General features: G+C 37.0%; 1 protein-coding gene across 1 annotated transcript in view; it reads left to right on the top strand.

Moving 5' to 3' along the window:
* Positions 1 to 22,078, top strand: part of ULK4 (unc-51 like kinase 4) — a gene marked incomplete at both ends in the record, with an annotated part of 260,007 nt that overhangs the window by 88,472 nt on the left and 149,457 nt on the right. Inside the window, 5 exons of the mRNA XM_082499551.1 lie at positions 1,543 to 1,594; positions 1,685 to 1,779; positions 15,194 to 15,245; positions 15,345 to 15,489; positions 21,175 to 21,267. Coding sequence (XP_082355677.1) covers positions 1,543 to 1,594; positions 1,685 to 1,779; positions 15,194 to 15,245; positions 15,345 to 15,489; positions 21,175 to 21,267 — 437 coding nt within the window. The remainder of the gene's footprint in view (positions 1 to 1,542; positions 1,595 to 1,684; positions 1,780 to 15,193; positions 15,246 to 15,344; positions 15,490 to 21,174; positions 21,268 to 22,078) is intronic.

The raw sequence follows: 22,078 nt of genomic DNA on the forward strand, positions 1-22,078 counted from the left end.
AGTAGTGTTGTGCAAAGAAATTGAGAGGGAGTCAGGACATTCCTTTCATGTTTTCAGCTGTGAATAGAAATACATGGAGGACATGCTCTGCCCCAAAGGCACAGCTAATAGTAGGATAGTAGGCTCTTAGTGGAATGCATAGGGCACAGGCTTACCTGTAGTGGAATACGCACACCACTCCTCTCCATTGCTTAAAAAATCCCAGACCATTGTTTTTTCATACGAATACCTCTTCTTCTGGGGTTTCTAATACACTTATTTCCTTAATTGTACAATTGAACAATTAATTCCTTAATTGAACAATTTTTGCACCAACTATATTGACTTTTCCAAATTGGTCTTGAGACTATGGTTAGGTGTGAAACTGTCTTAAATGAGCAAACAAAATAATTTAATCTCTTCTAAAACAAGTTTATTGGGTAATAACTAGTAATTGTCTTCAAATGATCAGGAAGATAAAATAACGGTGTTTTTTTTATAGAAAAGTTATTTATTATGACTGCCTCGGAGATGCATTTAAATTATGAATTCTATAATTAGCTTCTTATGGTATTTTTAATTAGAAAAGAATCCTTCAGATATTTCTTACATACTGAGAAAAAGATAACCCATGTAGACACTTCTGCCAATTTGGTATATAATAACAAAACTGTAATTGATAGTGAAATATAAAACAAACAATTTTCTTAATGTTTTACATCATATAAATAAATAGATATGTGTGCAAATTAAAAATGAGAAAGATGTTTATCCATGGTAAATTTTCTGTGTATTAAATACTGCATTAGTAAAAAAGACCACACTATACATTCTGCTGGGAATTTTTCCTTCTTTAGCAAACATTAATAACGTCTTTTGCATCCCCTATGAAATAAATAGCTATGCATACAAGTTAAAGCAAAAGAGTGAAATCAAGATTAAAAGGCAAAAGAATAATGCATCTAATTGTACAATATTTACTTAACCCAGATTATTATTATTTCATTGTCCCTATTCCTCAAAATGAGGACTAATTTAGGTGATTTTTATTAGAAGGTTATATATTTTTGTATGTTTTCCTGTGTGTAACTGTATCCATAGTGTGTGTAATGTGCATGGAGATCAAAAAGATGGTACAAATAACAGAAAATTGCATGTTCTGGAGGGTCTTGGGTCTTTTTAGTGAGTTATTTTAACACAGCCATGTACAAGGTAGTTCAAAGTATTCTTAGTTTTCTGTAAACAATAAAGACATTTAATTACTGTCTATTTAGCTGGAAAGGTTATCATTCCTGATGTTAGTCAGAGTAATAATCTTTACTGTACTCTATGTTTAAATGTCCAGCAGCATTACAGACTCGCAAAATTATAACAGCTAAATCATGAATGCTTTAAATCTTTCATATCTTAATTATTATGATAGTGTTTCACAATGTAGGTGCATTAACATTTTATATTTACACAGGCCCTTGAAGAATTTCATGTTGTTGTAATTATTCAGTGATTATGCTTCTTAATTTTTCTTTCTAAAATGTTTTAACATAAATGCCTCCTCTCCTGTAGAATTTTATCAGATCAATAGATTCAGGAGAAACAAACTTGGATGGATCAATAGGTAAGGTAACCTATGATATTGCTGTAATTTTATAAGCAGGCATTATAATGTTTGCGTTTTATAAAGAAATACAATGATTTTTACTAATAGGGCAAGCTGCATCAGAAGAATTGATTAAGACTACTTTATCAACCTTTGAAGCAGTAACGCAGCATCCTGTCTTGTTGACAGTCCATCGCTTCACCGTAAGTCTGACAACAAATTAAATAGTTGCAGGCTAATTGGCCTAATTCCATTGATAACAGAATGTTTTGAAGATTTAGAAACTGTTTAAATTATGGCTAAAAATGTATTTTGGTTCTATTTGACAGGAAAAATCCTTATTGTTTATAGAGAGATTTTATTTTCAAAGCAGCAGCAAGGCATTCAGACTCAGTTTACTATAGTTAGTTGAGAAGTTAGAGTGAGAATGAGAAGGGCTTAAAGTTTAGAAACAGCAGTTCTTAAAGTGATTTTCTTGTAAATATAACGCTTCATTCTATAAGTCTTTCTTCAGCCTCAAAGAGAGTATGTTGCTACATATTAGTGAAAATTTCACCCCTTCATTTGTCATTATGCTTTTAACATAGCTTGGAAAGACCACCTCTAAGAATGGAAGATCCCATTCAATCAGTACTCTTCCTGATGAGATCATAATCCAGAGTAACGGTTTAAAGCAGTTATGGTGGTTTTTTTTGCTTAACAGATTGCTTACTAGAAATTGCATTGCAATTACTAAACCCACATACTGTATACAGCTTCTTACATCACTAAAGATTTGCTTTCTTTGAAGTTTTTTTGTTAAATTGTTTACTTTGAGCTAAGCTAGCTGAAGCCAGAACAGTTATGTTTTGAAATAGCTGTCAGCAAATCAGTAGGTTGGAATGCTTGAATCGGTGATTGATAAATCATGGTAATCTTTACCAGTTTATTTTTGTGCCTGAATTCCTATGAAAGGTATAACCCACCATACTTACTGGGATGATCATTTAATTCAAACTGAAATGTATGTGTTTGTATTTGAAGTAGGTCAAGGGCACACGCAATATAGCACTAAATCAAGAAAGACATTAGCAAATTGATAAATTCGTAAGAATTAATGATTTTAGGGATTGTGCTAGAAGAGAATGGGTAATCATAGAAATTAAGTCTTTTTAGAAGCTGAATCCTATTTAGCGTGTGTGTTAGTTGAGTATTTAGGTTATAAAGCCTTAATAGGTAAAAATATTAAAATTAATAAAAATATAAGTAGGACTTTAGATAAGTTTAATGTTTATTTTCATTAATGTTCACAAAACACTGTTATTCTAGAAAATGGTCCTTATGCACAAAGTTCTAACCAGTTAATAGTCAGAGGGGAAATAGTACAGAACTAAACAGTTCTATTTAATATGGCAAAGGGTGTTTTAGAAAAGAAATGTAAATATAGATGAGGTATGAATACCTATTGGTATCTCCTTACATTCCTGTTAGACTGCAAGTCCCTGTTATATGACTGTAGAATCACCTCGATTTTTAAAAATAGTTGTTTTACTTCTGTGGGTTATCGGTGTGTCTTACATTGACAGAAATATGTACCATTTTTTATGGAGGTCCATCAACATTTACTGAAATTGCAATACCTTATATCAGCACATTAAATAAAATACCCCTAGCTGTTTAACCTTTAATAGTCTGGAGTTTTTCCTGAAAAAATAGCACCGGGGAGACAGCTCCCCTTTAAACCCTTCTGCTGCTGCTCCCATCCCCACATAAGCAGAATGTTATGTTGAAGCCAGGGAATGACTATTCTACTCTCTTTTAAGTAATCCCTGGCTACCAGTAGGTGAGTTTTATATACGTATCTAAATTTCTGGGGAACAGTTTACTTCATCACATATGTTGAAAGTTTTAGATGTTTATTTAAAATCTGAACACATTGGTTAACCTTAGGTAGCTAGAGAAAAAATTTCCTGCGTGTCCGGTGCTTGTAAATTTATGACACGTAGCACTTCTGTAGAATAATTTCCCTAATTTAGAATAGGTGCATATTCAAATTTATTAACTAAAAATAATTATATCCTTGTCAGTGAACAGCTTTTTTTTTTTTTTCCAGAAAATAAAATCTATTACTTCACTCACTCATTTTCATAAGTAACAGTTCCTAATTCAAAAGATCCCTCCTGACACTCAGCGTATGGCCATTCAGACACAAAATAAAGTGGAGAAATTGCCTTGTATTTGGTATGTTAAATTCAAGAAATTGTCCACTGTAATTAATAATCTCTAACCACATCTGCCACTAGTGGTGCAAACAGTAATTAGTTTAATACTATTTACGAAGTCTAGTGTGCTAATTATACTTGGATGTACAGCATACATTACTTTAGCGGAAAGTGGTACTTCATCTTCTATGATGCATACAGAATATTTTTAGAATTGCTGTTACTCAAGGGATATCTTCTAATTGCTGCTCACTGAGCATGACTGGAATCTATGAATATAAATGCCAGCACCCAGCAGAACTTGGTGCTTTTTTAAAAAGTTGAAGCAAGACATGTTCAAGCTTCCAGATCAATATTTAAGTATAACAATGGTTAATAGGAAACTCTTTCACTGGTGCGAAATGTGTATCCTAGGCTGATCCCTGAAGCCTGGATGGCTCATTTATACAAAGTTGATTACAAACAGCATTTTGTGGAGGGGGCAGGGGGAAGGCCAAAACCTTCTTGGGAGGATACATTTTTACCACTCAACTATGACACAACAATTGCTTTAAAGTTTCTAATCAGAAATTAAATGTCTTTCTAATCAGGAATTAAATGCATTTCTAATTGAGTTTCATTAATTTAATAAAAAGTGAGGTTATATTAAACAAGCAGAACCAGTAAGTTATTCAGTTCTGGTTTTAGTTTAGCTGCAATGGAAATTGTGTGAGTTAATAGGAATTTAAGAGCAACATTTCAGGTTTTTTTCCACTTTGAGAAGAAAGGAATTGCTCAAATGAACACCACTAGTAAGCAGTAATTTCATTTTGCATGCAGTTGTGTGCATTTTTACAAGATATAAAGTAACACACTAACATTAAGTGTGACTGGGCAAATATTGACAAAACTCTGGATTTTCAGGTACACAAATATGATGATGAAGGCCATCAAGAAGAGTCTTTATAGACTGGAGTGGAATATAAATCCTGGTTTCTTAAACTGACACAAGTCCAACTGTCTGTTTCCTCTAAATATGTAAAGTGAAAAAATATTTATTAAATTCAGATAAGTGTTATAACAATATTAATTTTCAGGTTTTGGTAAATGTTTAGATACAATTAACTGGAAGAATTCTGTGCTGACTGTATCATTTGCATTTTTCTTTTCTCTGTTAAGTATATTTATTTGCCTGAAAAAAGGCCGTATGCTAATTCAGAGTACTTTGAGCAGTGATGAGGTTCATGATGGCAGGCAGTTCCTGTGGGAGTCCTTTATATACTCTAACTAGCTCCCAAAATGATCCATATACTGCACAGATGATCTTTTACCTGAAGCATGAGAGTTCTCTGGTTGATGCAAAAGTTGTCAGCGGTGATTGTCCTCCTCAAGGTCTTAAAACTTATTTTTAAAAATCAGGCTAAAATAAAAGCACCCCGAACATGATGAGTTGCATGTTGGGAAGTCAAGGGAAAAGCAGTATGACATGGAAATCTACTGGTTGTCAATGTAAGAGTTATTATTTTCACCAAAGATGACAACATAAGGGTTAGAAACTTCTGCAAATGCTTTTTTCTGCTCATCTTAGTCTGTTCTTGATTCAGCATCAGTGGTGTTCTTCATCCCATGCTGTTCTGATCTAACCACTGACACCTTAATTTTGTCAGTGTAGGGTATGACTATATGAACATATTATACATCATTTCTTTCACTTTTCAAGTAGATTAAAATTCTATACCCCATGTGGCTTTCTGTCCATTAAGCTAATCCACATGACATAAGACTTTTTTGTGAAACCAGTTCTGTATTAATTGACACATCGAGTCAGTCAATCAGTGCTGTCTCTTCCCAGAAGAAAGAAAAAAAAAAAACCCACAATGAAGATTTTGAAGTTCTGAAGACTCTTAAAAAAAAAATACAGAAATGCCATCCTGCTCCCCAATTCATTCTAACATTCATTACATGATTTTTTCTGTTACGTTCTGAGAGAATTCTGGCAATATTAAAACATCGAGGAACATGCTGTGCCTCCAGCAAATGCTTTTAAGAAATTTGAAGGCAGCATGATCTTAATTCCGTGGTCACTTTCAGCAATAACTTTGTATGTGGAATTTTAATAAGAATAAATGTCAAGGTGATGTTGGATGTTGTGAATCTTACATGTGACTGGAAAAAAAGAGTTTGGGAGCTGAGGGGCTTTGCTTTGGTATGTTCTGCTTTGAATAGTGGGTAAGGAGAAGATACTTGTCGGTAGTTGTAAGTTAAACATATGCATACTGAAAAGAACCAGATATGTCTAGAAAAATCTCTGGAAGTAGTAGGTTTAGTCACTTGTGAGCTTGGATGTGATAGCTGCATGGAATAGACAGCATATTTTCTTTATATAAGTTTAATTCTGGAGTCTGATTTTCACTTGAGAACAGTGTGGTACGCAAATGCTACTGAACCAGGCTTTAAGCCTGCTTACTTTTTCTGTCCACCCTATATAACACCAAATGTCAAGTCTTTAACCTTAAGCACTGATTTGAAGAGCTCTGAAACTCAGTTTTAATCAAGGAAGAGATTTTTTAGGTTAGTAATGTTAACCATATTAAGGTAAGTTCTGTGGTCTTGAGAAGAGGGTTATGCTATCAATATAAACATAGCCTAAGTTGTAAGGAATAACAGATGAGTTTGGTTATATGCTAGTTCATTTATACATGATGGTTGCATGTATTTGTTGAATAGTTGAATTCATCCTTGCTGAATAACACAAGTGAATGGAAGTTTAGTTCTTCATCATCATCCTGGGCAGAAACAACACCAGGTTCCAGTATAGGATGGGGAGCTACCTGTTAGAGAGCAGTGTAGAGGAAAGGGACCTGGGGGTCCTGGTGGACAGCAGGATGACCATGAGCCAGCACTGTGCCCTTGTGGCCAAGAAGGCCAATGGCATCCTGGGCTGTATTAGAAGGGGGGTGGTTAGCAGATCGAGAGAGGTCCTCCTTCCCCTCTACTCTGCCCTGGTGAGACCGCATCTGGAATATTGTGTCCAGTTCTGGGCCCCTCAGTTCAAGAAGGACAGAGAGCTGCTGGAGAGAGTCCAGCGTAGGGCAACTAAGATGATTAAGGGAGTGGAGCATCTCCCTTATGAGGAAAGACTGAGGGAGCTGGGTCTCTTTAGTTTGGAGAAGAGGAGACTGAGGGGTGATCTTATTAGCGTTTATAAATATATAAAGGGGGAATGTCATGAGGATGGAGCCAGGCTCTTCTCAGTAGCAACCAATGATAGGACAAGGAGTAATGGATTCAAGCTGGAACACAAGAGGTTCCACTTAAATTTGAGAAGAAACTTCTTCTCAGTGAGGGTGACAGAGCACTGGAACAGGCTGCCCAGGGAGGTTGTGGAGTCTCCTTCTCTGGAGACATTCAAAACTCGCCTGGACGACTTCCTGTGCAACCTCATCTAGGTGTTCCTGCTCCGACAGGGGGATTGGACTAGATGATCTTTTGAGGTCCCTTCCAATCCCTAGCATACTGTGATACTGTGATACTGTGATTCTTAGGGGGTACCTCCCACTAAATAGGGATTTAGTGTATTGGATCCTTCCAGTGTGAGCCCTTGCAGCGTTATAACTGCTTTTTAGTGGGTACATGTAGAGCTTGGACTCTGCTTGGTGAGGTTAAGTAAAGCTGGGCAATGTTCATTTTTAACAAAGCACATATATTTGGTGTGCAGACCTTGTGTCTGACATAGAATCATAAAATACCAGGTTGGAAGGGACCTCAAGCATTGTCTGGTCCAACCTTTCTTGGCAAAAGCACGGTCTAGACAAGATGGCCCAGCACACTGTCCAGCTGAATCTTAAAAGTGTCTAATGTTGGGGAATCCACCACTTCCCTGGGGAGATTACTCCAATGGCTGATTGTTCTCATGAAAAATTTTCCTTTTTTGTCCAATCAGAATCTTGCCACGAGTAACTTGTATCCATTACCCTTCATCTTTTTTATGTGATTCTTTGTAAAATGGGAGTCTCCATTTTCTTTGTAGCCACCCTTTAAATACTGGAACATGTTGATAAGGTCTCCCCTAAGCCTTTTTTTCACAAGTCTGAACAAACCTAGTTCTCTCAGCCTTTCCTCATATGGCAGCCTTCCCAGTCCTTTATCATCATTGTGGCCCTTCTCTGGACCCTCTCCAGTCTGCCCACATCTTTTTTGTATAGCAGGGACCAAAACTGAACAGAGTATTCCAGGTGTGGCTTGACAAGCACTGAGTAGGGTGGGATAATGACTTCTTTATCTCTGCTGGTGGTGCCCTTGTTGATGAAACCCAGCATCCTGTTGGCTTTCTTTGCTGCAGCAGCACACTGTTTACTCATCTTGAGTTTGTTGTCTACCAGGACCCCCAGGTCCCTTTCCACAGAGCTGCTCCCCACCTGGGTAAATCCCAGCCTGTGCTGCACTCCTGGTTCATGTTTTCCCAGGTGAAGACCTTACGCTTTTCTTTGTTGAATTTCATAAGGTTCTTGTTAGCCCATTCTTCCAGCATATCCAGGTCTTCCTACAGGGTAGCTCTCCATTCCCAAGTGTCTGCTTCCCACTCAGGTTGGTATCATCAGCAAGCTTCATCAGGGTACACTTGATCCCATCATCCAGATCACTTCTGAAGATACTAATCAGCGTTGGGCCCAATATTGATCCCTGGGGGACCCCACTTGTGACAGGTTGCTAGTTTGGAAAGGAGCTATTTACCACCACCCTCTGGGTGCAACCTGTCAGCCAGTTCCCCACCCTCTGCACGGACCACTTGTCTAGACTGTAACTCATCAGGTTCTCTAGGAAGAGTCTGTGGGAAACCATATCAAAAGCCTTGGTAGACAATGCCTACCACTTGCCCCACATCAACCACGCATGTTACTTTCTTGTAGAAGGTGATCAGGTTTGTCAAGCACGATTTGCCCTCGGTGAATCCATGCTGGCTTTTCCCAATCACATGCTTCATCTGCCTTGTGATAGCCCCCAGGAAGATTTGTTTCATAACTTTCCCAGGGACTGAAGTAAGACTATAATTTCCTGGATCCTCCTTTAAGCCCTTCTTGTAGATGGGGGTGGCATTAGCCTTTTTCCAGTCTTCTGGGATGTCCCCCAGTCTCTGTGACTTCTCAAAGATTGTGGAGGGCAGCACTGAAACGACGTCAGCCAGCTCTCTTAACACCCTCGGGTGAATATTGTCTGGGCCCATTGATTTGTAGTTGTCAAGCTCCTGTAATGGTTCACACACCAACTCTTCTTTCACTGATGGTGGGTCTGTGCTTGCATCAACCTGGATTTTTGTTCCCAAGACCTGGGGCCCTACAGTGGTGGTAAAGACAAAGGTGAAAAAAGTCTTGAGAACCTCTGGCTTTTCAGCATTGTTGGTGACTAATTCACCTCTCCTGTTTAACAGTGGGCCAATATTTTCCTTCTGTTTCTGCTTGTTCTTTACATACTTGAAGAACCCTTTCTCATAGTTTTGAATGTCTCTGGCCAATTTCAATTTGAGTTGAGCTTTTGCTTTTCTAACTGTATCTCTGCACACCCTGGCAATGCCCTTGTAGTTCTCAACAGGTATTCATGCACTTTTCCATCTCTGGTATGCTTCTCTTTTGGTTTTGAGCAGACTCAGAGTTTACAGTTAAGCCAAGAGGTTCACAGTTAAGCTCTGCCTACTTCCCTTACCTTTAAAGGGGATGAACTGGTTTTGTGCTTCCAGAAGAGCGTTCTTGAAAAACACCCAGCACTCACTAGCTCCTTTATCCTCCATGGAAGCTTCCCATGGAATCCCTCCCAACTGAGCTCTGAGCAAGCTGAAGTTTGCTCTTCTAAAATCTAAAAAAAAATATCTTAGTACTAACCTTCAGCGTGCTCAGCAGGATCCCAAACTCCACAATGTTGTGATTACTGCAGCCAAAGCTATCACCGAGATATCAGAAAGCAGGCTTTCTTAGTTTGTGAGTAGCAAGTCCAGCAGTGCCTCATTCCTGGTTGGCCCATCTAACATTTGTATGAGGAAGCAGTCGTCTTTGCACTCCAGGAACTTGATGGATGATGTGTGCTGCTGTATTGTTCTTCCAACAAATGTCTGGGTAGTTGAAGTCACCCATAAAAACCAGGTTCTGTTGACCTAAAGCTTGCTTAAGCGACCCAAATATTGCTTCGTTGGCCTTATCATCTTGGTTTGGAGGTCAGTAGCAAATGCCTACTGTAAGATCCCCCTTGGAAAAAAACCCTCTGATCTTGATGCAGAGGCATTTGATAGGGCTTCTACAATAGCTCTAGGTGACTTCTATACATTCAAGGCTCTCCTTAACAAGACTGTGACTGCTCCTCCTCTTCTTCCCTGCCTTTCTTATGAAACAGCCTATGGCCATCCATTGGGATCCTCCAGTCATATGAATTGTCACACCATGTTTCAGTTATTCCTATGATATCGTAGTTTTCTGACTGGGCACAGAGCTTCAGTTCCTCCTGTTTGTTCCCCAGGTGGTGTGCATTGGTATACATATACTTGAGGTGGTTGGTCTTCTGGTTCTTATCTTGAGAGGCAGCTAAAGAACTCTTGTCGCTGCTGTTGTCGGCCTGGCTTATTCCCCAGTTGCAGTGGTGTGATCATTGCCACTTTGGACCCTGCTCCCCAAGTCCTTCAGTTTAAAGTTCACCTCACCAAGTTGGCCACCCTGCTGCCAAAGATTCCCTTGCTTCTTCTAGACAGGTGGATCCCATCCCTCCTTAACAGGCTATATTCATCAAAGAATGTCCTGTTGTCATAAAAGCCAAAACCCACATGATTGCACAGGCCACAAAGCCAGAAGTTGATTTGCATTCTATCTCTATTTCTGGCTGCACCCTTTCCTCTAACTGGTAAAATGCAAGAAAAGGTAACTTGGGCACCCATACTTTTCACTTGCACCCCCAGGGCTTTGTAGTCTTCCTTGATTCTGCCCAGGTTCTGTCTGGCGGTGTCACTCGTGTCCACATGAAAGAGTAGCAATGGATAGTAGTCTGTGCTCTTGACAAGTTCTGGTACCCTCTTGGCAACATCTCGGACTTCAGCTCCTGGAAGGCAGCATACTTGTCGTGACTCCCTGTCAGACCGGCAGATGGGCATCTCAGTGCCCCTTAACAGAGAGACAGACATCTGAACAGTGGAGACAAGCAGAGAAGGACTAAAATTAGTTTTCTCTTTCAAGCCCCTCCTAGTAGCTGGTGAATGCTTAACTACTCTGAAACTGTGGCTTGTCTCTCTTTCTCTTTTGAGGGTTAAAGTAACATACAAACAATGCAGAAGAATTTCTATAAAAAATTTGCCTTGTTTTCAAAAGATCTGAATTTTTAAGTCATAAAATACTGTAGAAAAGGGAGTACAGCTTTTGCTGGCTGTTCATATATCACTAGTAGAGGTTTCCTTACAGAAATTTCCTTACAGAAATGTTATGGAGACAGATGTTCTGGTTTTAGACAGTGTACTTGGATTTACAAAAAGTTTTTGACAAAGTCATGCACCAAAGACTCTTCAAATCCATCAGTGGCACTTCCCCCTTACCCTCTGACAGATCAACTTCTTCTAACTAGTTAAAATTTACTAAGTAGAGTATGGGGATCAGTTTTGAAAAAAAAATAGGTATATTAAGAATGGTGCCTTACAAAGGTCTGCATTGCAACATGTGCTATTTATAACCAATCCAGAAAAGGGAATGAATACGGAGGTGACAGAACTGACTGATGATGCTAAATTATTCACAGCAGTGAAAATTTAAACTGACAGAAGAGTTGCAGAAGGTTTCAAGATATTGCGTGAAAGGACAATAAAATGACATGCAATTCAATACTGATAAATGTCAAGCGACGCACATGGGGAAAGTCATTCCAGCTGTGCATATGCAGTGTCAGGCTCTAAACTACGACAACTATTTGTTGCTGTTCTGGAGATCTTTTAGCATTGTTTTTCTATGAAATTGTAGCTTTATACTCAGCAGTAATCAGAAAAACAAATAGATTATTAGAAATGACTGGTAAAAGATCAGACAAAAAAGCAGAAAACATCAGTATGCCATGGTAGGTCCGTGGTGCCCTCAAGCCTTGAATACTGAATGCAGTTGTAGTCACTCACTCTCAAAGACAATGAATCTTAATAAGAAATCATACAGCTCAATGATGCAAGGAGGGACTGAGTAGATAAGAACTTCAGCTTGGAAACAAAGAACTTCAGAGTGTGAAATTATGAGTGGCATGGGAAAGATGAATTTGAAATAATTATTCACGGTTTTCATAAAATAATAAGTGAGTATAAGTTAGCTGCTTTAAAATGAACAAGGTAGTGCCTTTTCATGAGGCATAATTGAAGTGTGGCATTCAGTGCTGTAGGTATTGCACACACTAAAAGTATAAATACATTTAAGATAGGATTGGACAAATATATGGGAGAAAAGGCTAGTAAGCATTATTAAATGCAAAAATACAGATGCAGCATCAGCTTTGTAAGTTTCTTAACTCAAGAATTACTTTACTAGAAACTAGAGTTGTGCTTTCTGCTTGGTGTGTTTCTCCTACTCTTTTTCTACTCCTTTCCAGTTGTCAGAAACAGGATTACCAGGTTTGAGCTACGTTTTTGTTTGGTCCTGTACATATGTATTATAGCTTAGAGATGTGAATGTAGTGTGTATGGAAGTTTCTAGTATTTCATTGCTTTTTTGGGTGCTGATAACATCACAGTTGTGGCAGTATAGCCTTTGAATGCCATCATTACAGAATTATACAGTGGTGGCAGTGGTGTGCAGTTAAGGATTTATCATGAATGGGGTATCAGGCTATTTAGAAGATGGTAGAAACCCAGATATAGCTTTGATCGTATTCAAACTATCTCATCTGTTTAGGCTTCAAGAAGAATATTTCCCACTTTTTTTTTTTTTGTAAGCAATCTTAGTGACAAAGACTGAAACAAGAAAAATATCTGACTTCCTTCATGCATATATGGAGATGTGATTCCATGTAGATGTCAGCAGTCATTTAAAAGAAGAAAAAATGAATCCTTGTTTGAGTATTCTTCTGTTTCAACCCCTTTAGAAAATGCCAAAATACTAATACCGTGCTTCTGTATACATAACTTATAGAAACTTGTGCAATTCACTGGTGAATTTATTAAAAATGTTTTATGAGTTCTTACACTTCAGTTTATTTCACCTCAATAATTAGTTGCTTAGTTCATATCTTGTTCACAAATTTGTGTACACATTATTAAAAAACAGTGACCCAAATGGCATGGAGAGATGATGAGGGTTGCAGAGTTAGGAAGTATCTGATTTAAGTTTCATATACAATTTAATACTTGCTTCTTCCTTCAGCGTGCGCATTCTGATATGCTCTTGCGTCAAAAGATAATTTTCCATAGGATTAGTGCTTGATTTCAGTTGATCTCCCCACCACACTGAACTGATGTGAGGTAAACAACTGCTATGGGGAATCCCATTCTAAACAGTTTGTTTGCCAAAGTTGAGGTTCATGTTAGAAAAAGGTCAGAAAAAGCTACTACAATTATTTAAGACCTAAAGAATCTTCTTTACAATAACAGTTTAAAATATATTTATCTTAGAAAGGAGTTATGACTGGTTTATTACATTCACTACTGTGGAAAGACTACTGTTAATACTAGATGAGAGAAGATTTGAAGTTTTAGAAATTGAAGTTGCATCATACTGCCATCTTAAGTGGTATCAGTTTGAGTTAATGCTGCTGCTGCTGAGAGATTCGTAGTATTCTAAGTCCCTACGTTGCTTCAGAAAATTGGGAGTTGCTTTCTTGCCTCTTTTCTCTCTCACACCTTTAATTTACCCCTTTAATGTGCCTCTTCATTTGAGAAGCATTGCAGTAGTTTGAACTGGTTTTTTTGGACTGAAAGACCTTAAGGACGTACACTTTTTTTATCCTGCTTCACAAGTATGTTATAGTGGATAAATTACCATTTGTAGAACAGTTGAGAAACCTGCACTAACAGAGTTGTTGGAGTGCAATGTAGTTTTATTATTTATCTTATTGCATATTAACTGAAAATACCATGACATTTCAAAATTATGAAGTCTTACAAAAGTCACTACATCTATGATATATAGCATTATCTATATAGGCTTAAATCCTATTTGTACTTGCAAGAGTAATTTGACTTCCATACCTAAAGCGGAGTCCTTGAACTCTTTTATTGAAAGTATGTAACAAAGGCATATTTTGGTAGTTTTTTCAGAAGTGAAAAAATGCTAGACTAAACGAGATGTCAGAGATTTATTTAACAGAGACCATCAACCATACAATGAAATAGTTGCTAATTGTAGTTATTGCTGACTAAAGGCTAACTTCATTTAGTGACCACTTTTCATGTATACTTTCAGCTTCTATAGATGTTTCTTAATAGTAGCTGCATAGATCTAGAGAAATTCTATTATCTACTGTTAATCACTAAAAGAAAACACATGGGGGATTACAATGCAGTCTTGTTACACCAAATCCTGTTCATGGTGTAGAGAGAACCTACACAGTGATTTTATTTGTATAAATAAATCCAAGGACAAGCTGTATATCCATGATGCATACTTTAAAAATGCAGGGCTGTCCATTCATCCTCTCCCCAAAAACAAAGCATGTCCTGTCTAAAGAAATCATATTTTACCAATGACTCAGGACTTATCAATTCATTCTCTTATAGAGCATACTAATAATACACTGTTTTTGTAATATTAGATATATAAAACTGAGTTATAGCCTCATTTGCCAGAAGTTGATTTCAGGTGGAACTAAGCTGACTAGTCCTGTGACAGATGATTAATCTGTAACAATACACTCATGGACAATAAAACATGACTGGATTATTTTTTTTCCATAATTCAAATCTGAAATTTAAATTTTAATGGAAGACTGTGTATTACCAGAATGGAAGAAGTTAAAATTTTATCAAGACTCTCTACTAAGCTTAAGGGTATTTTATTAGAGGTAGTACATCTTTCCTGATGTATTTTATTTCTATGCAGATTTGTTTTAGAAGGATGTTTCTTCTGAACTCTATTCGGTGATTAGTTTATGGATTAAAGCGTCAGGATTAATAGATATTCTAATACTCTTTTTTTCTTAATATCTTACATCTGCACTGAATTCTGTATTTTAAATTAAAATTAATTCTCAATGAATTATACCAAAGTTACTGTTTTTTTTTAATATATGAAAGTACATTACTGTCTAACTTTATGACATCTTACCAGGGAAAAGTAAACTTGGTGGCTTTATAAGTGTTAGTATAGATGAGTTTCCGTGATTATTCATCTCTTTGATTAAGGGCTCTAGCAGTGGAATAAACGTAGATGATAGTGTATCTCTGTTCTATTTCCCCCCCCGTGAATAATCTAAGACAGATCGTTCTAATTTTCTGTTTTAGGTTGAAGACTGTATCCTCCCACCACTAGTGTCTTTGGTCGACAGTCAGAATGGTAAGTATATGGCCACATCAACTACAGTTTCCATGAATTCCACATTTTGTTTTAATTAGACTTCAGTGTGGTCACATTCTTGGCACCTTTATTTTCAAGTGGAATGGAGACTCTTCAGCTTGCGGTTGCTCTCGGAAACCACATCACTGCTTTTAAACCATGAGGTCATGGCTGAGGAGAAAGGAGAGAGCCGCGACTCAAACAGCAAGCTTCTGTCTCTCATTAGAGATTCATTGCTGCCTCAGTAAGTATAATATTGCTCCTGTAATGGAGAATAACTTGATACTCAATCCTTTTTGACAGCATATTTGTTTAAACTCCCCTTTTTATGTTTAAATGGCAAAACGAAGACAGCAATAGCAATTAACTGCTGCCAGAGTTCTCTGCCCAACATCTCTCTCCTAGGTTTATTTAGTGCTTTGTCATACATAACACAAACACAACTTCTGTATGACACTCGTTTCTGATACTGTGCCTCTGGCTGCTCTTGGAGTGAAAACAAGTTTCCCTTAGGTTTTGGCCTGTGATTTACATGCTTCTCTTCGTTCCACTAATAAAGTCAGAACATTATAACAGCAACATCTTTTTGTCTATTTTGGATATTGTGCCCTCACGTAAGATGTTCTGAAATCATATGGAATGGCATATAACTTTTTAAAAAGGAGTATTACAGGATGGATTAGTCCTCCATGTTCCACCCCAAGCAGCAGAAAAACCCTATGGCAGAGTAGATGAAACTACAGCCTGTGGGCCAGATGTGGCCTGCAACTTTGTTTCTATGGTTTATGGTCAAATGAGGCCTGTCATTTCAAAATGACTTGCAGGTGAGCATAAAGACAGCTCTCTCTTATGCACATGCATACTGTGAGCTGGTAACATCTGTGAGGAGAGGAAAGGAAAGCATGAACACAAGATGAGTACAGTAAAGATGAGTCATCATTTATCTTTCACATTATTCTAATAATGTTGCAGTGTATTTTAATGTGTGGTCCTCAAAAGTTAATAATTGTAAATACTTAGCTGCCCTAAGTGAGAAAATTTTTCTCCATCCCTGCATTAAGTAAATGACGGAAGGGTGGAGGAATGGATGCTGGATTATCATGAGAAACACAGTGCCTTTCCCAAAAATGAGACTGTCTCTTGCTAGTTGACTAATGTTCTTGGAATTTGAGGACCAAAGTTCTGTCAATGCAAGATGTGTAATGTTTTCTCTGTGAGAGAGAATGGGGAGGAAATCTTAGTGTTCTCTAGAGAAGCTTATTTTCACACCTTTCTTCACATTATATTTTTTGTCTGGGAAATACAGAATTTATCAATAGGAATTAAAATGGGAACTGGAAATATTGTTTTAAAAATAGAGCATATGCATTATTAAAACCTGTCAGATAATTTTCTTCAGATAGGGGAAGAGGCCCGGAGACCAGCAAGACCAAGTTCTGTCCTTGCTCAGAAACTTGCCCTTTGTAGACATGCCCATCTCATAAAATGTTTCTCATTGAACTGGAGTGGGGTGGGTGGGGTCATGTTAATTATAAACTAGAAGGAAAACAGCCAGTATAGTCCTGTCTCCAAGCTAATTAGCTCAATTGCGTGGCAGGGCTTTTTGGTCTGAGACTAAACATGGTCCTGCTTTGGGCACTTCACCTGGGCTATCTTTGTGTGCATTGAGTTGTAGATATATGAAAGAGGGTCCTGCAGGATCTCAGAATCTTGGTTCCAGGCTTTAAGCGTTTTCTGAATCAGTTCCTTTATTTCACCGGTGGAGATGGTGATACTTGTGTTTGGAAAACCATTTGAGATTATTTCAAGAAAATAAATATTGAATTTTATGATATTTGGAGTATATTGGAACTTGATATAAACAATTTTTTCTCTAGCTTAGCAGCATAGTAAACCAGTATGTAAATCTTCTAGTGATTCAGAAAGAGTTAACTAGTGTCTGCATATTTAATACATTACTTGAACCTGTGGGTTGAGCCAGTCCCTAGTAAATATGTTCACCTGTGGGGAGCGGGTAATCAATGCAAGAAGGCACAGAGGGAACAAAAAGCAGAGGAGAGTTTGAGGCTTTTCTGCAGAAAAGAAAACTCAAACTCAGTCTTGACTTGAAAGCCTCAAAACTTAATTTGGAGAAGACTCAAAAAGAAACTAAGAAAAGACCAAAGCAGCTGCTTTGGAAGTCAAAAAAGACACGAAAGGTAAGTTTTGTTCAGCAATGTTCTAGGCATGGATAAGAAAATATTGATGGGAGGTAGGTAGGAATAAATCCTCATGCGCTCTCCGCAGTTCTCAAAAGAAGCTTTCTCTGAATGCAAAGGGGTCTGGCCTAAATCCAGAGAGAAGGGGGGTCTAAGATTCAGTGCAACCAAGCTCTATCCCAAGAAGTAAGAGTTACGTGAAAACTCTGAGATAGAAAGTGAAGAGACAACTAGCTTGTAATTGGAGGCTGAACAGGTATTTGATATTTAGTCCTCCTGTTGCTGGACAAAGGATGGGACAGAGTGTGACTCTGCTGGTGGCTAGTCAGTAGAGGAGAGGAGGCATGCAATGGCTGTTTCTTCATGGACAGTCTGCCTGGGGGAGTAGGCAGGAGTGATTCTACTTCTTAAGAACTGAGAGTTGTTGAGTATGGAAGGGAGGGACATCCGGATTTAAAATGTGATCTTCTTTTTAACGAGGGTTATAATGATGCTAATTTGTGTATATATTTAATTCTTATAAATATCTTCCATAAGTTAATTTCTTTAAATGCAAAACTGACTTGGGAAATATAATTTTGGTTGCTATGCATGGAACATAAATGGTCTGCATTTTGAGATAAATGCAGGAATGCAGCAGTTACCACTTTTTCTCTCATCTTTTACATCATTGATAAAATGGTAATTCCGTTAAATATTGTGTGCTTGTCGATCAGAAAATTAATTTCCTCATAGGATTTTGATCAAATTTAATTAAATAGTGTCATTAAATTTTAGTTCACTCAAAGGTTATTTTCCTGATTGTTTAATAACCAAAATGAAACTTTCAGCTATAGAAAATAAATACAAGGCAAATGCTTTCTGTTACATATCCAGATTTTTTTATCAGAAATTGAAACATCAGCTCTTTTGCATTTAATTCTTAATATTCCTAATTATATATAATTTGAAATTTGAGCCAGAACAAGTAAAAGGAGCGGAATGTGTAAATAAAGTTTTACTTAATTTGAAAGATTATGTAGCTTGTTCTTAGTAGACTGCCAAGGCAGTTCTGCAAGTACACTGTCCAGAATACTTGAGATAACTTGTAGATAAAATGTTTAGTCTTTTTTAAGAGCTGAAGAGAATCCATATCCTCTTGTCACTGTTGCTTATAGAAAAGATTGACAAAGTAACTCCGTGCAGTGTAGTACCTAGAGTTCACAGAACCATTATAAATGCTCTCTAAAACTATTATTACTAAATTGGTTTGTGTTTTGAAGTGGCAGGGAAATCATTGGATGAACTCATTCGTTTAACAAAGCATCTCAAGCACGGAATATATTCCCTTCAGAGAAGATTCATATATTCATATCTCCTAATGGCCTTTATTCCGGCAATGTGTTTATATTAATTGCTGAGACATTTACTTTAGTAATCTGTGTTTTCTCACACGGTATTTGGTTTGATGGATCACTGCGCCTTCCCTTAGAAATATCCTTTACTTATGTTATCTTGGGGGAGGGGGAAATAGAGTTGCAAGTAAAAGAAAATAAAGTGAGACTGTTTTTTATTGAACCTCAAGGAATTAGCATGCTAAGTGTACACAATAGTAATAGTCTCTCTCAAACGTAAATACATAGCTTAATATTGTTTAAAGTGCATCCTATTTAGGGAAGGTATTGATGTGTTTATAATAAAATAAGTATGTTGCCAAGTGTCAGATTTTTAATCTAGCATGGCTGATACATTCATTATTACTATTAGGAATGGCTATTTGGCAGATGTAAATCCATGTCTTATGTGCCAGAAGTCAGCTGCTCACTGCATAAGTCACCTGGTAGCATCTTTGCTTGCCTGAAAAGATTTAGCCATGGATTCTGAAAAAAAATGCAAATAATTCTGTTATGTTTGGTAGGAATACATATTGCTTACATGTAGGGCTTCCAGGATCAGTGTTTATTAATGCATTATAGTATTTTCTTCTTTTATGAAGAGAGGGACTTTTTAATCACCAATGAGAAATAGTTTTCTTTCAGGAACTGGAATCTGTTATTTGTAAACGAGAGATTTTAATCACTGAAGACATGAAAACAACACTGACTTCTAGTTGGTTAATTGTGCAGATTCTCTGATGTGGCTTGCAACTCTACAGCAGCACATTTAAGCTAATATGTAGTAGCCGTGACGCATTGCCCATAGGCTCTGTGCTTGTGTGGGAATGTTAGCCCCTGTGAAGGAGCTGTCGCAGGCTACATCAAGAATGCACAGCTGGTGTACTTCACCCTTCTTGTCTTAGAGTTGTCCAGATCGAAGACTTGTCGGGAAAGCACCACGTGTCCTTCTAGATTTCCTTTCTGTGTAAATCAGAGTGCTGAGGTGTGGTGCGTAGAGAGAGGAGATCTTCATTCCAGTGAAGAGCTAGCATACAGTAGGGTACATGCCAACACCGAGGTGGTGGGAAGTGATCCAGAGTCCTCAGTTCAGGCAGCACTAGGGATCTCAAGAGATAAAGTAAAATTCTTGGTGGGTTTTGTTGCACAAAACATGATAACCTACCATGTTTTCCTACAAATCATCCTTTCATTTGTACTTGATTAATTCTTCGTGTTTTTTCTTTTACAAATGAAGAGATTTGTGCTTCCAATTCTATTACTTCCACATGTTTAGAGTAGCACTATTTGTAATCAAAGACAGTGTTTTGACATGGCTGAGTCTGTGGGGTTTTTTTTATGCTTACACCCTTCTCTCTTCCATCATTGTGTCCCTATTGCCCTCCAAATACATTTTGATTTAAACAAAATAAAAATAGCCCTGTTTGTTGGGTGGGTGTTACTCGAATGTTAGCAGCAACAGCAAGGTCCATTTTGGTTTTTGGCAGCCTGTTTTTCCTTGCTAAGATTTCCACGAGGTGGTATTTAGAAATGTTTCATAGATGTTTTCCTTGTAGTTTTATCTTCACTTCCATAGCTCTCAATAAACGTTGTTTGGAAGTATTTTTGTATTAATCTGTTCCATATTACTTGGAGAATGGAAGCATGCTGTAGTTAAAGCAATATTTTCTGAAATTTGAAATAAAACATAAAGCTCAACGTAAGTGTTCTGTAAGTAAAATATTTCAATTTGAGAAAAGTCACTATGTAAACAAAATATAGAGCTTAGTCATATAGAAGTTGGTTGATGGTCTTCTGGAGCATCCAATAAATCTTCTGCCCAATATTTTGAGGCTTGGTTTCTACTTGTCTCTTAAAGATTAGAAATTTTTTAATATATAGAAACAATAATATAGACCAATAAATAAATCATATGAATACAGACAAAAATGCATGTTTTAGAAATATAGATTATTATATTAAATAGACATATAAATATATCAGTATTATATTACATATATGGTTATATAATTTATATTTAATATATATTGATATAATGTATATATCTAAACCCTAGCTATATTTGCTATATTTTAGAAATATAAATTATAACATATTTTATAATTGTGTATCTCTAAAAATTAATGTCGTCTTTTACTGATGCTGCTTTTAAAGTTAATCTGATGCTGATTTTAAAATACTGTTTCTAGGTAAGCCTTGTTTATTGCTTTGTACAGTTCCAAACAGCATTGTATTTCCATTGTGGTTATTATAAATTTTGGAAATGGGAAGCGATGTATTTTTAATATGAACTTTTTAACTCACATCTCTTGACTTTTTTTTTTTTTGCTGCTACCCCTTTTCTCCCTTCTCTTTCAGGTATGACAACCTTCTGATGGCTCCAGACCCAGTACCAATGTATGCTCTGAAACTGTTGGTGGCCCTGACGGAACACAGTCCTGCTTCTGTGAGGTGATACAACTACACGTTCTCTGTTGTTCTGCTTTGTTTCTATTTCAATTAATTTTTTTTTCCATAAGGAATTAACAATAACTTAGATTTCACTATCGTACTACTTTGACTAGCACTTAGGAGATTTAGAAAATCCTTGGAGAGTGTTTGTTATGGAACACAATCTTTTGTGCCAATTTTATATGATCCTGGTTAGTTTAATATGTATTTAGCCAATGAAACACTAGAGACAAAATAATAAGAATCTTAACATTAAAATTACTGTTAAAAACTTAAAAAAAAAAAATACCCAAACATTATCAAAACTGTTGTCCAGCTAAGCATATTTGTACTACGACAAAGGTGATGTGTTTGTTGAGACCAGCCAATTCACTTTAAGGCTGTTCAGTTTTCTGCAAATATAGCTACCCTTTAAAGTCCCTAAATACAAATTTTAATGGTTAATGTAGGTACACTCAGTATGTTTAAAAGTATCTTAATATCTCTTCTTGTTCCAAAGTTTAGGCTGTGTTGCACCCCCCAAAAAAAAGTGGCTTAGAATTTAAGATGCATTTGTTGATAGTAATAAGGAAGCATCTCTCTCACATATGTGTACACACACGCAGCTATTCCCCTTCCCAGATCTGCCAGAAAATCGGGTTGTTCTTGCACTCACCATTGTCTGTTTGTGGTGTCTGATACTGTTACGGTTTAGAAGTCACTGTGTACCATACCGTCTTGCTTTGATTGATTGAAAAGAGCACAAGGTAAAAAAACAAAACAAAACAAAAAAACAGAAGGAAGGATATTTAATTGGTTCTCCCACTGTTAT

Source organism: Vanellus vanellus (assembly GCF_965231255.1).
Source record: "Vanellus vanellus genome assembly, chromosome: 2".
In the NCBI taxonomy this organism is placed as follows: Eukaryota; Metazoa; Chordata; class Aves; order Charadriiformes; family Charadriidae; genus Vanellus; species Vanellus vanellus.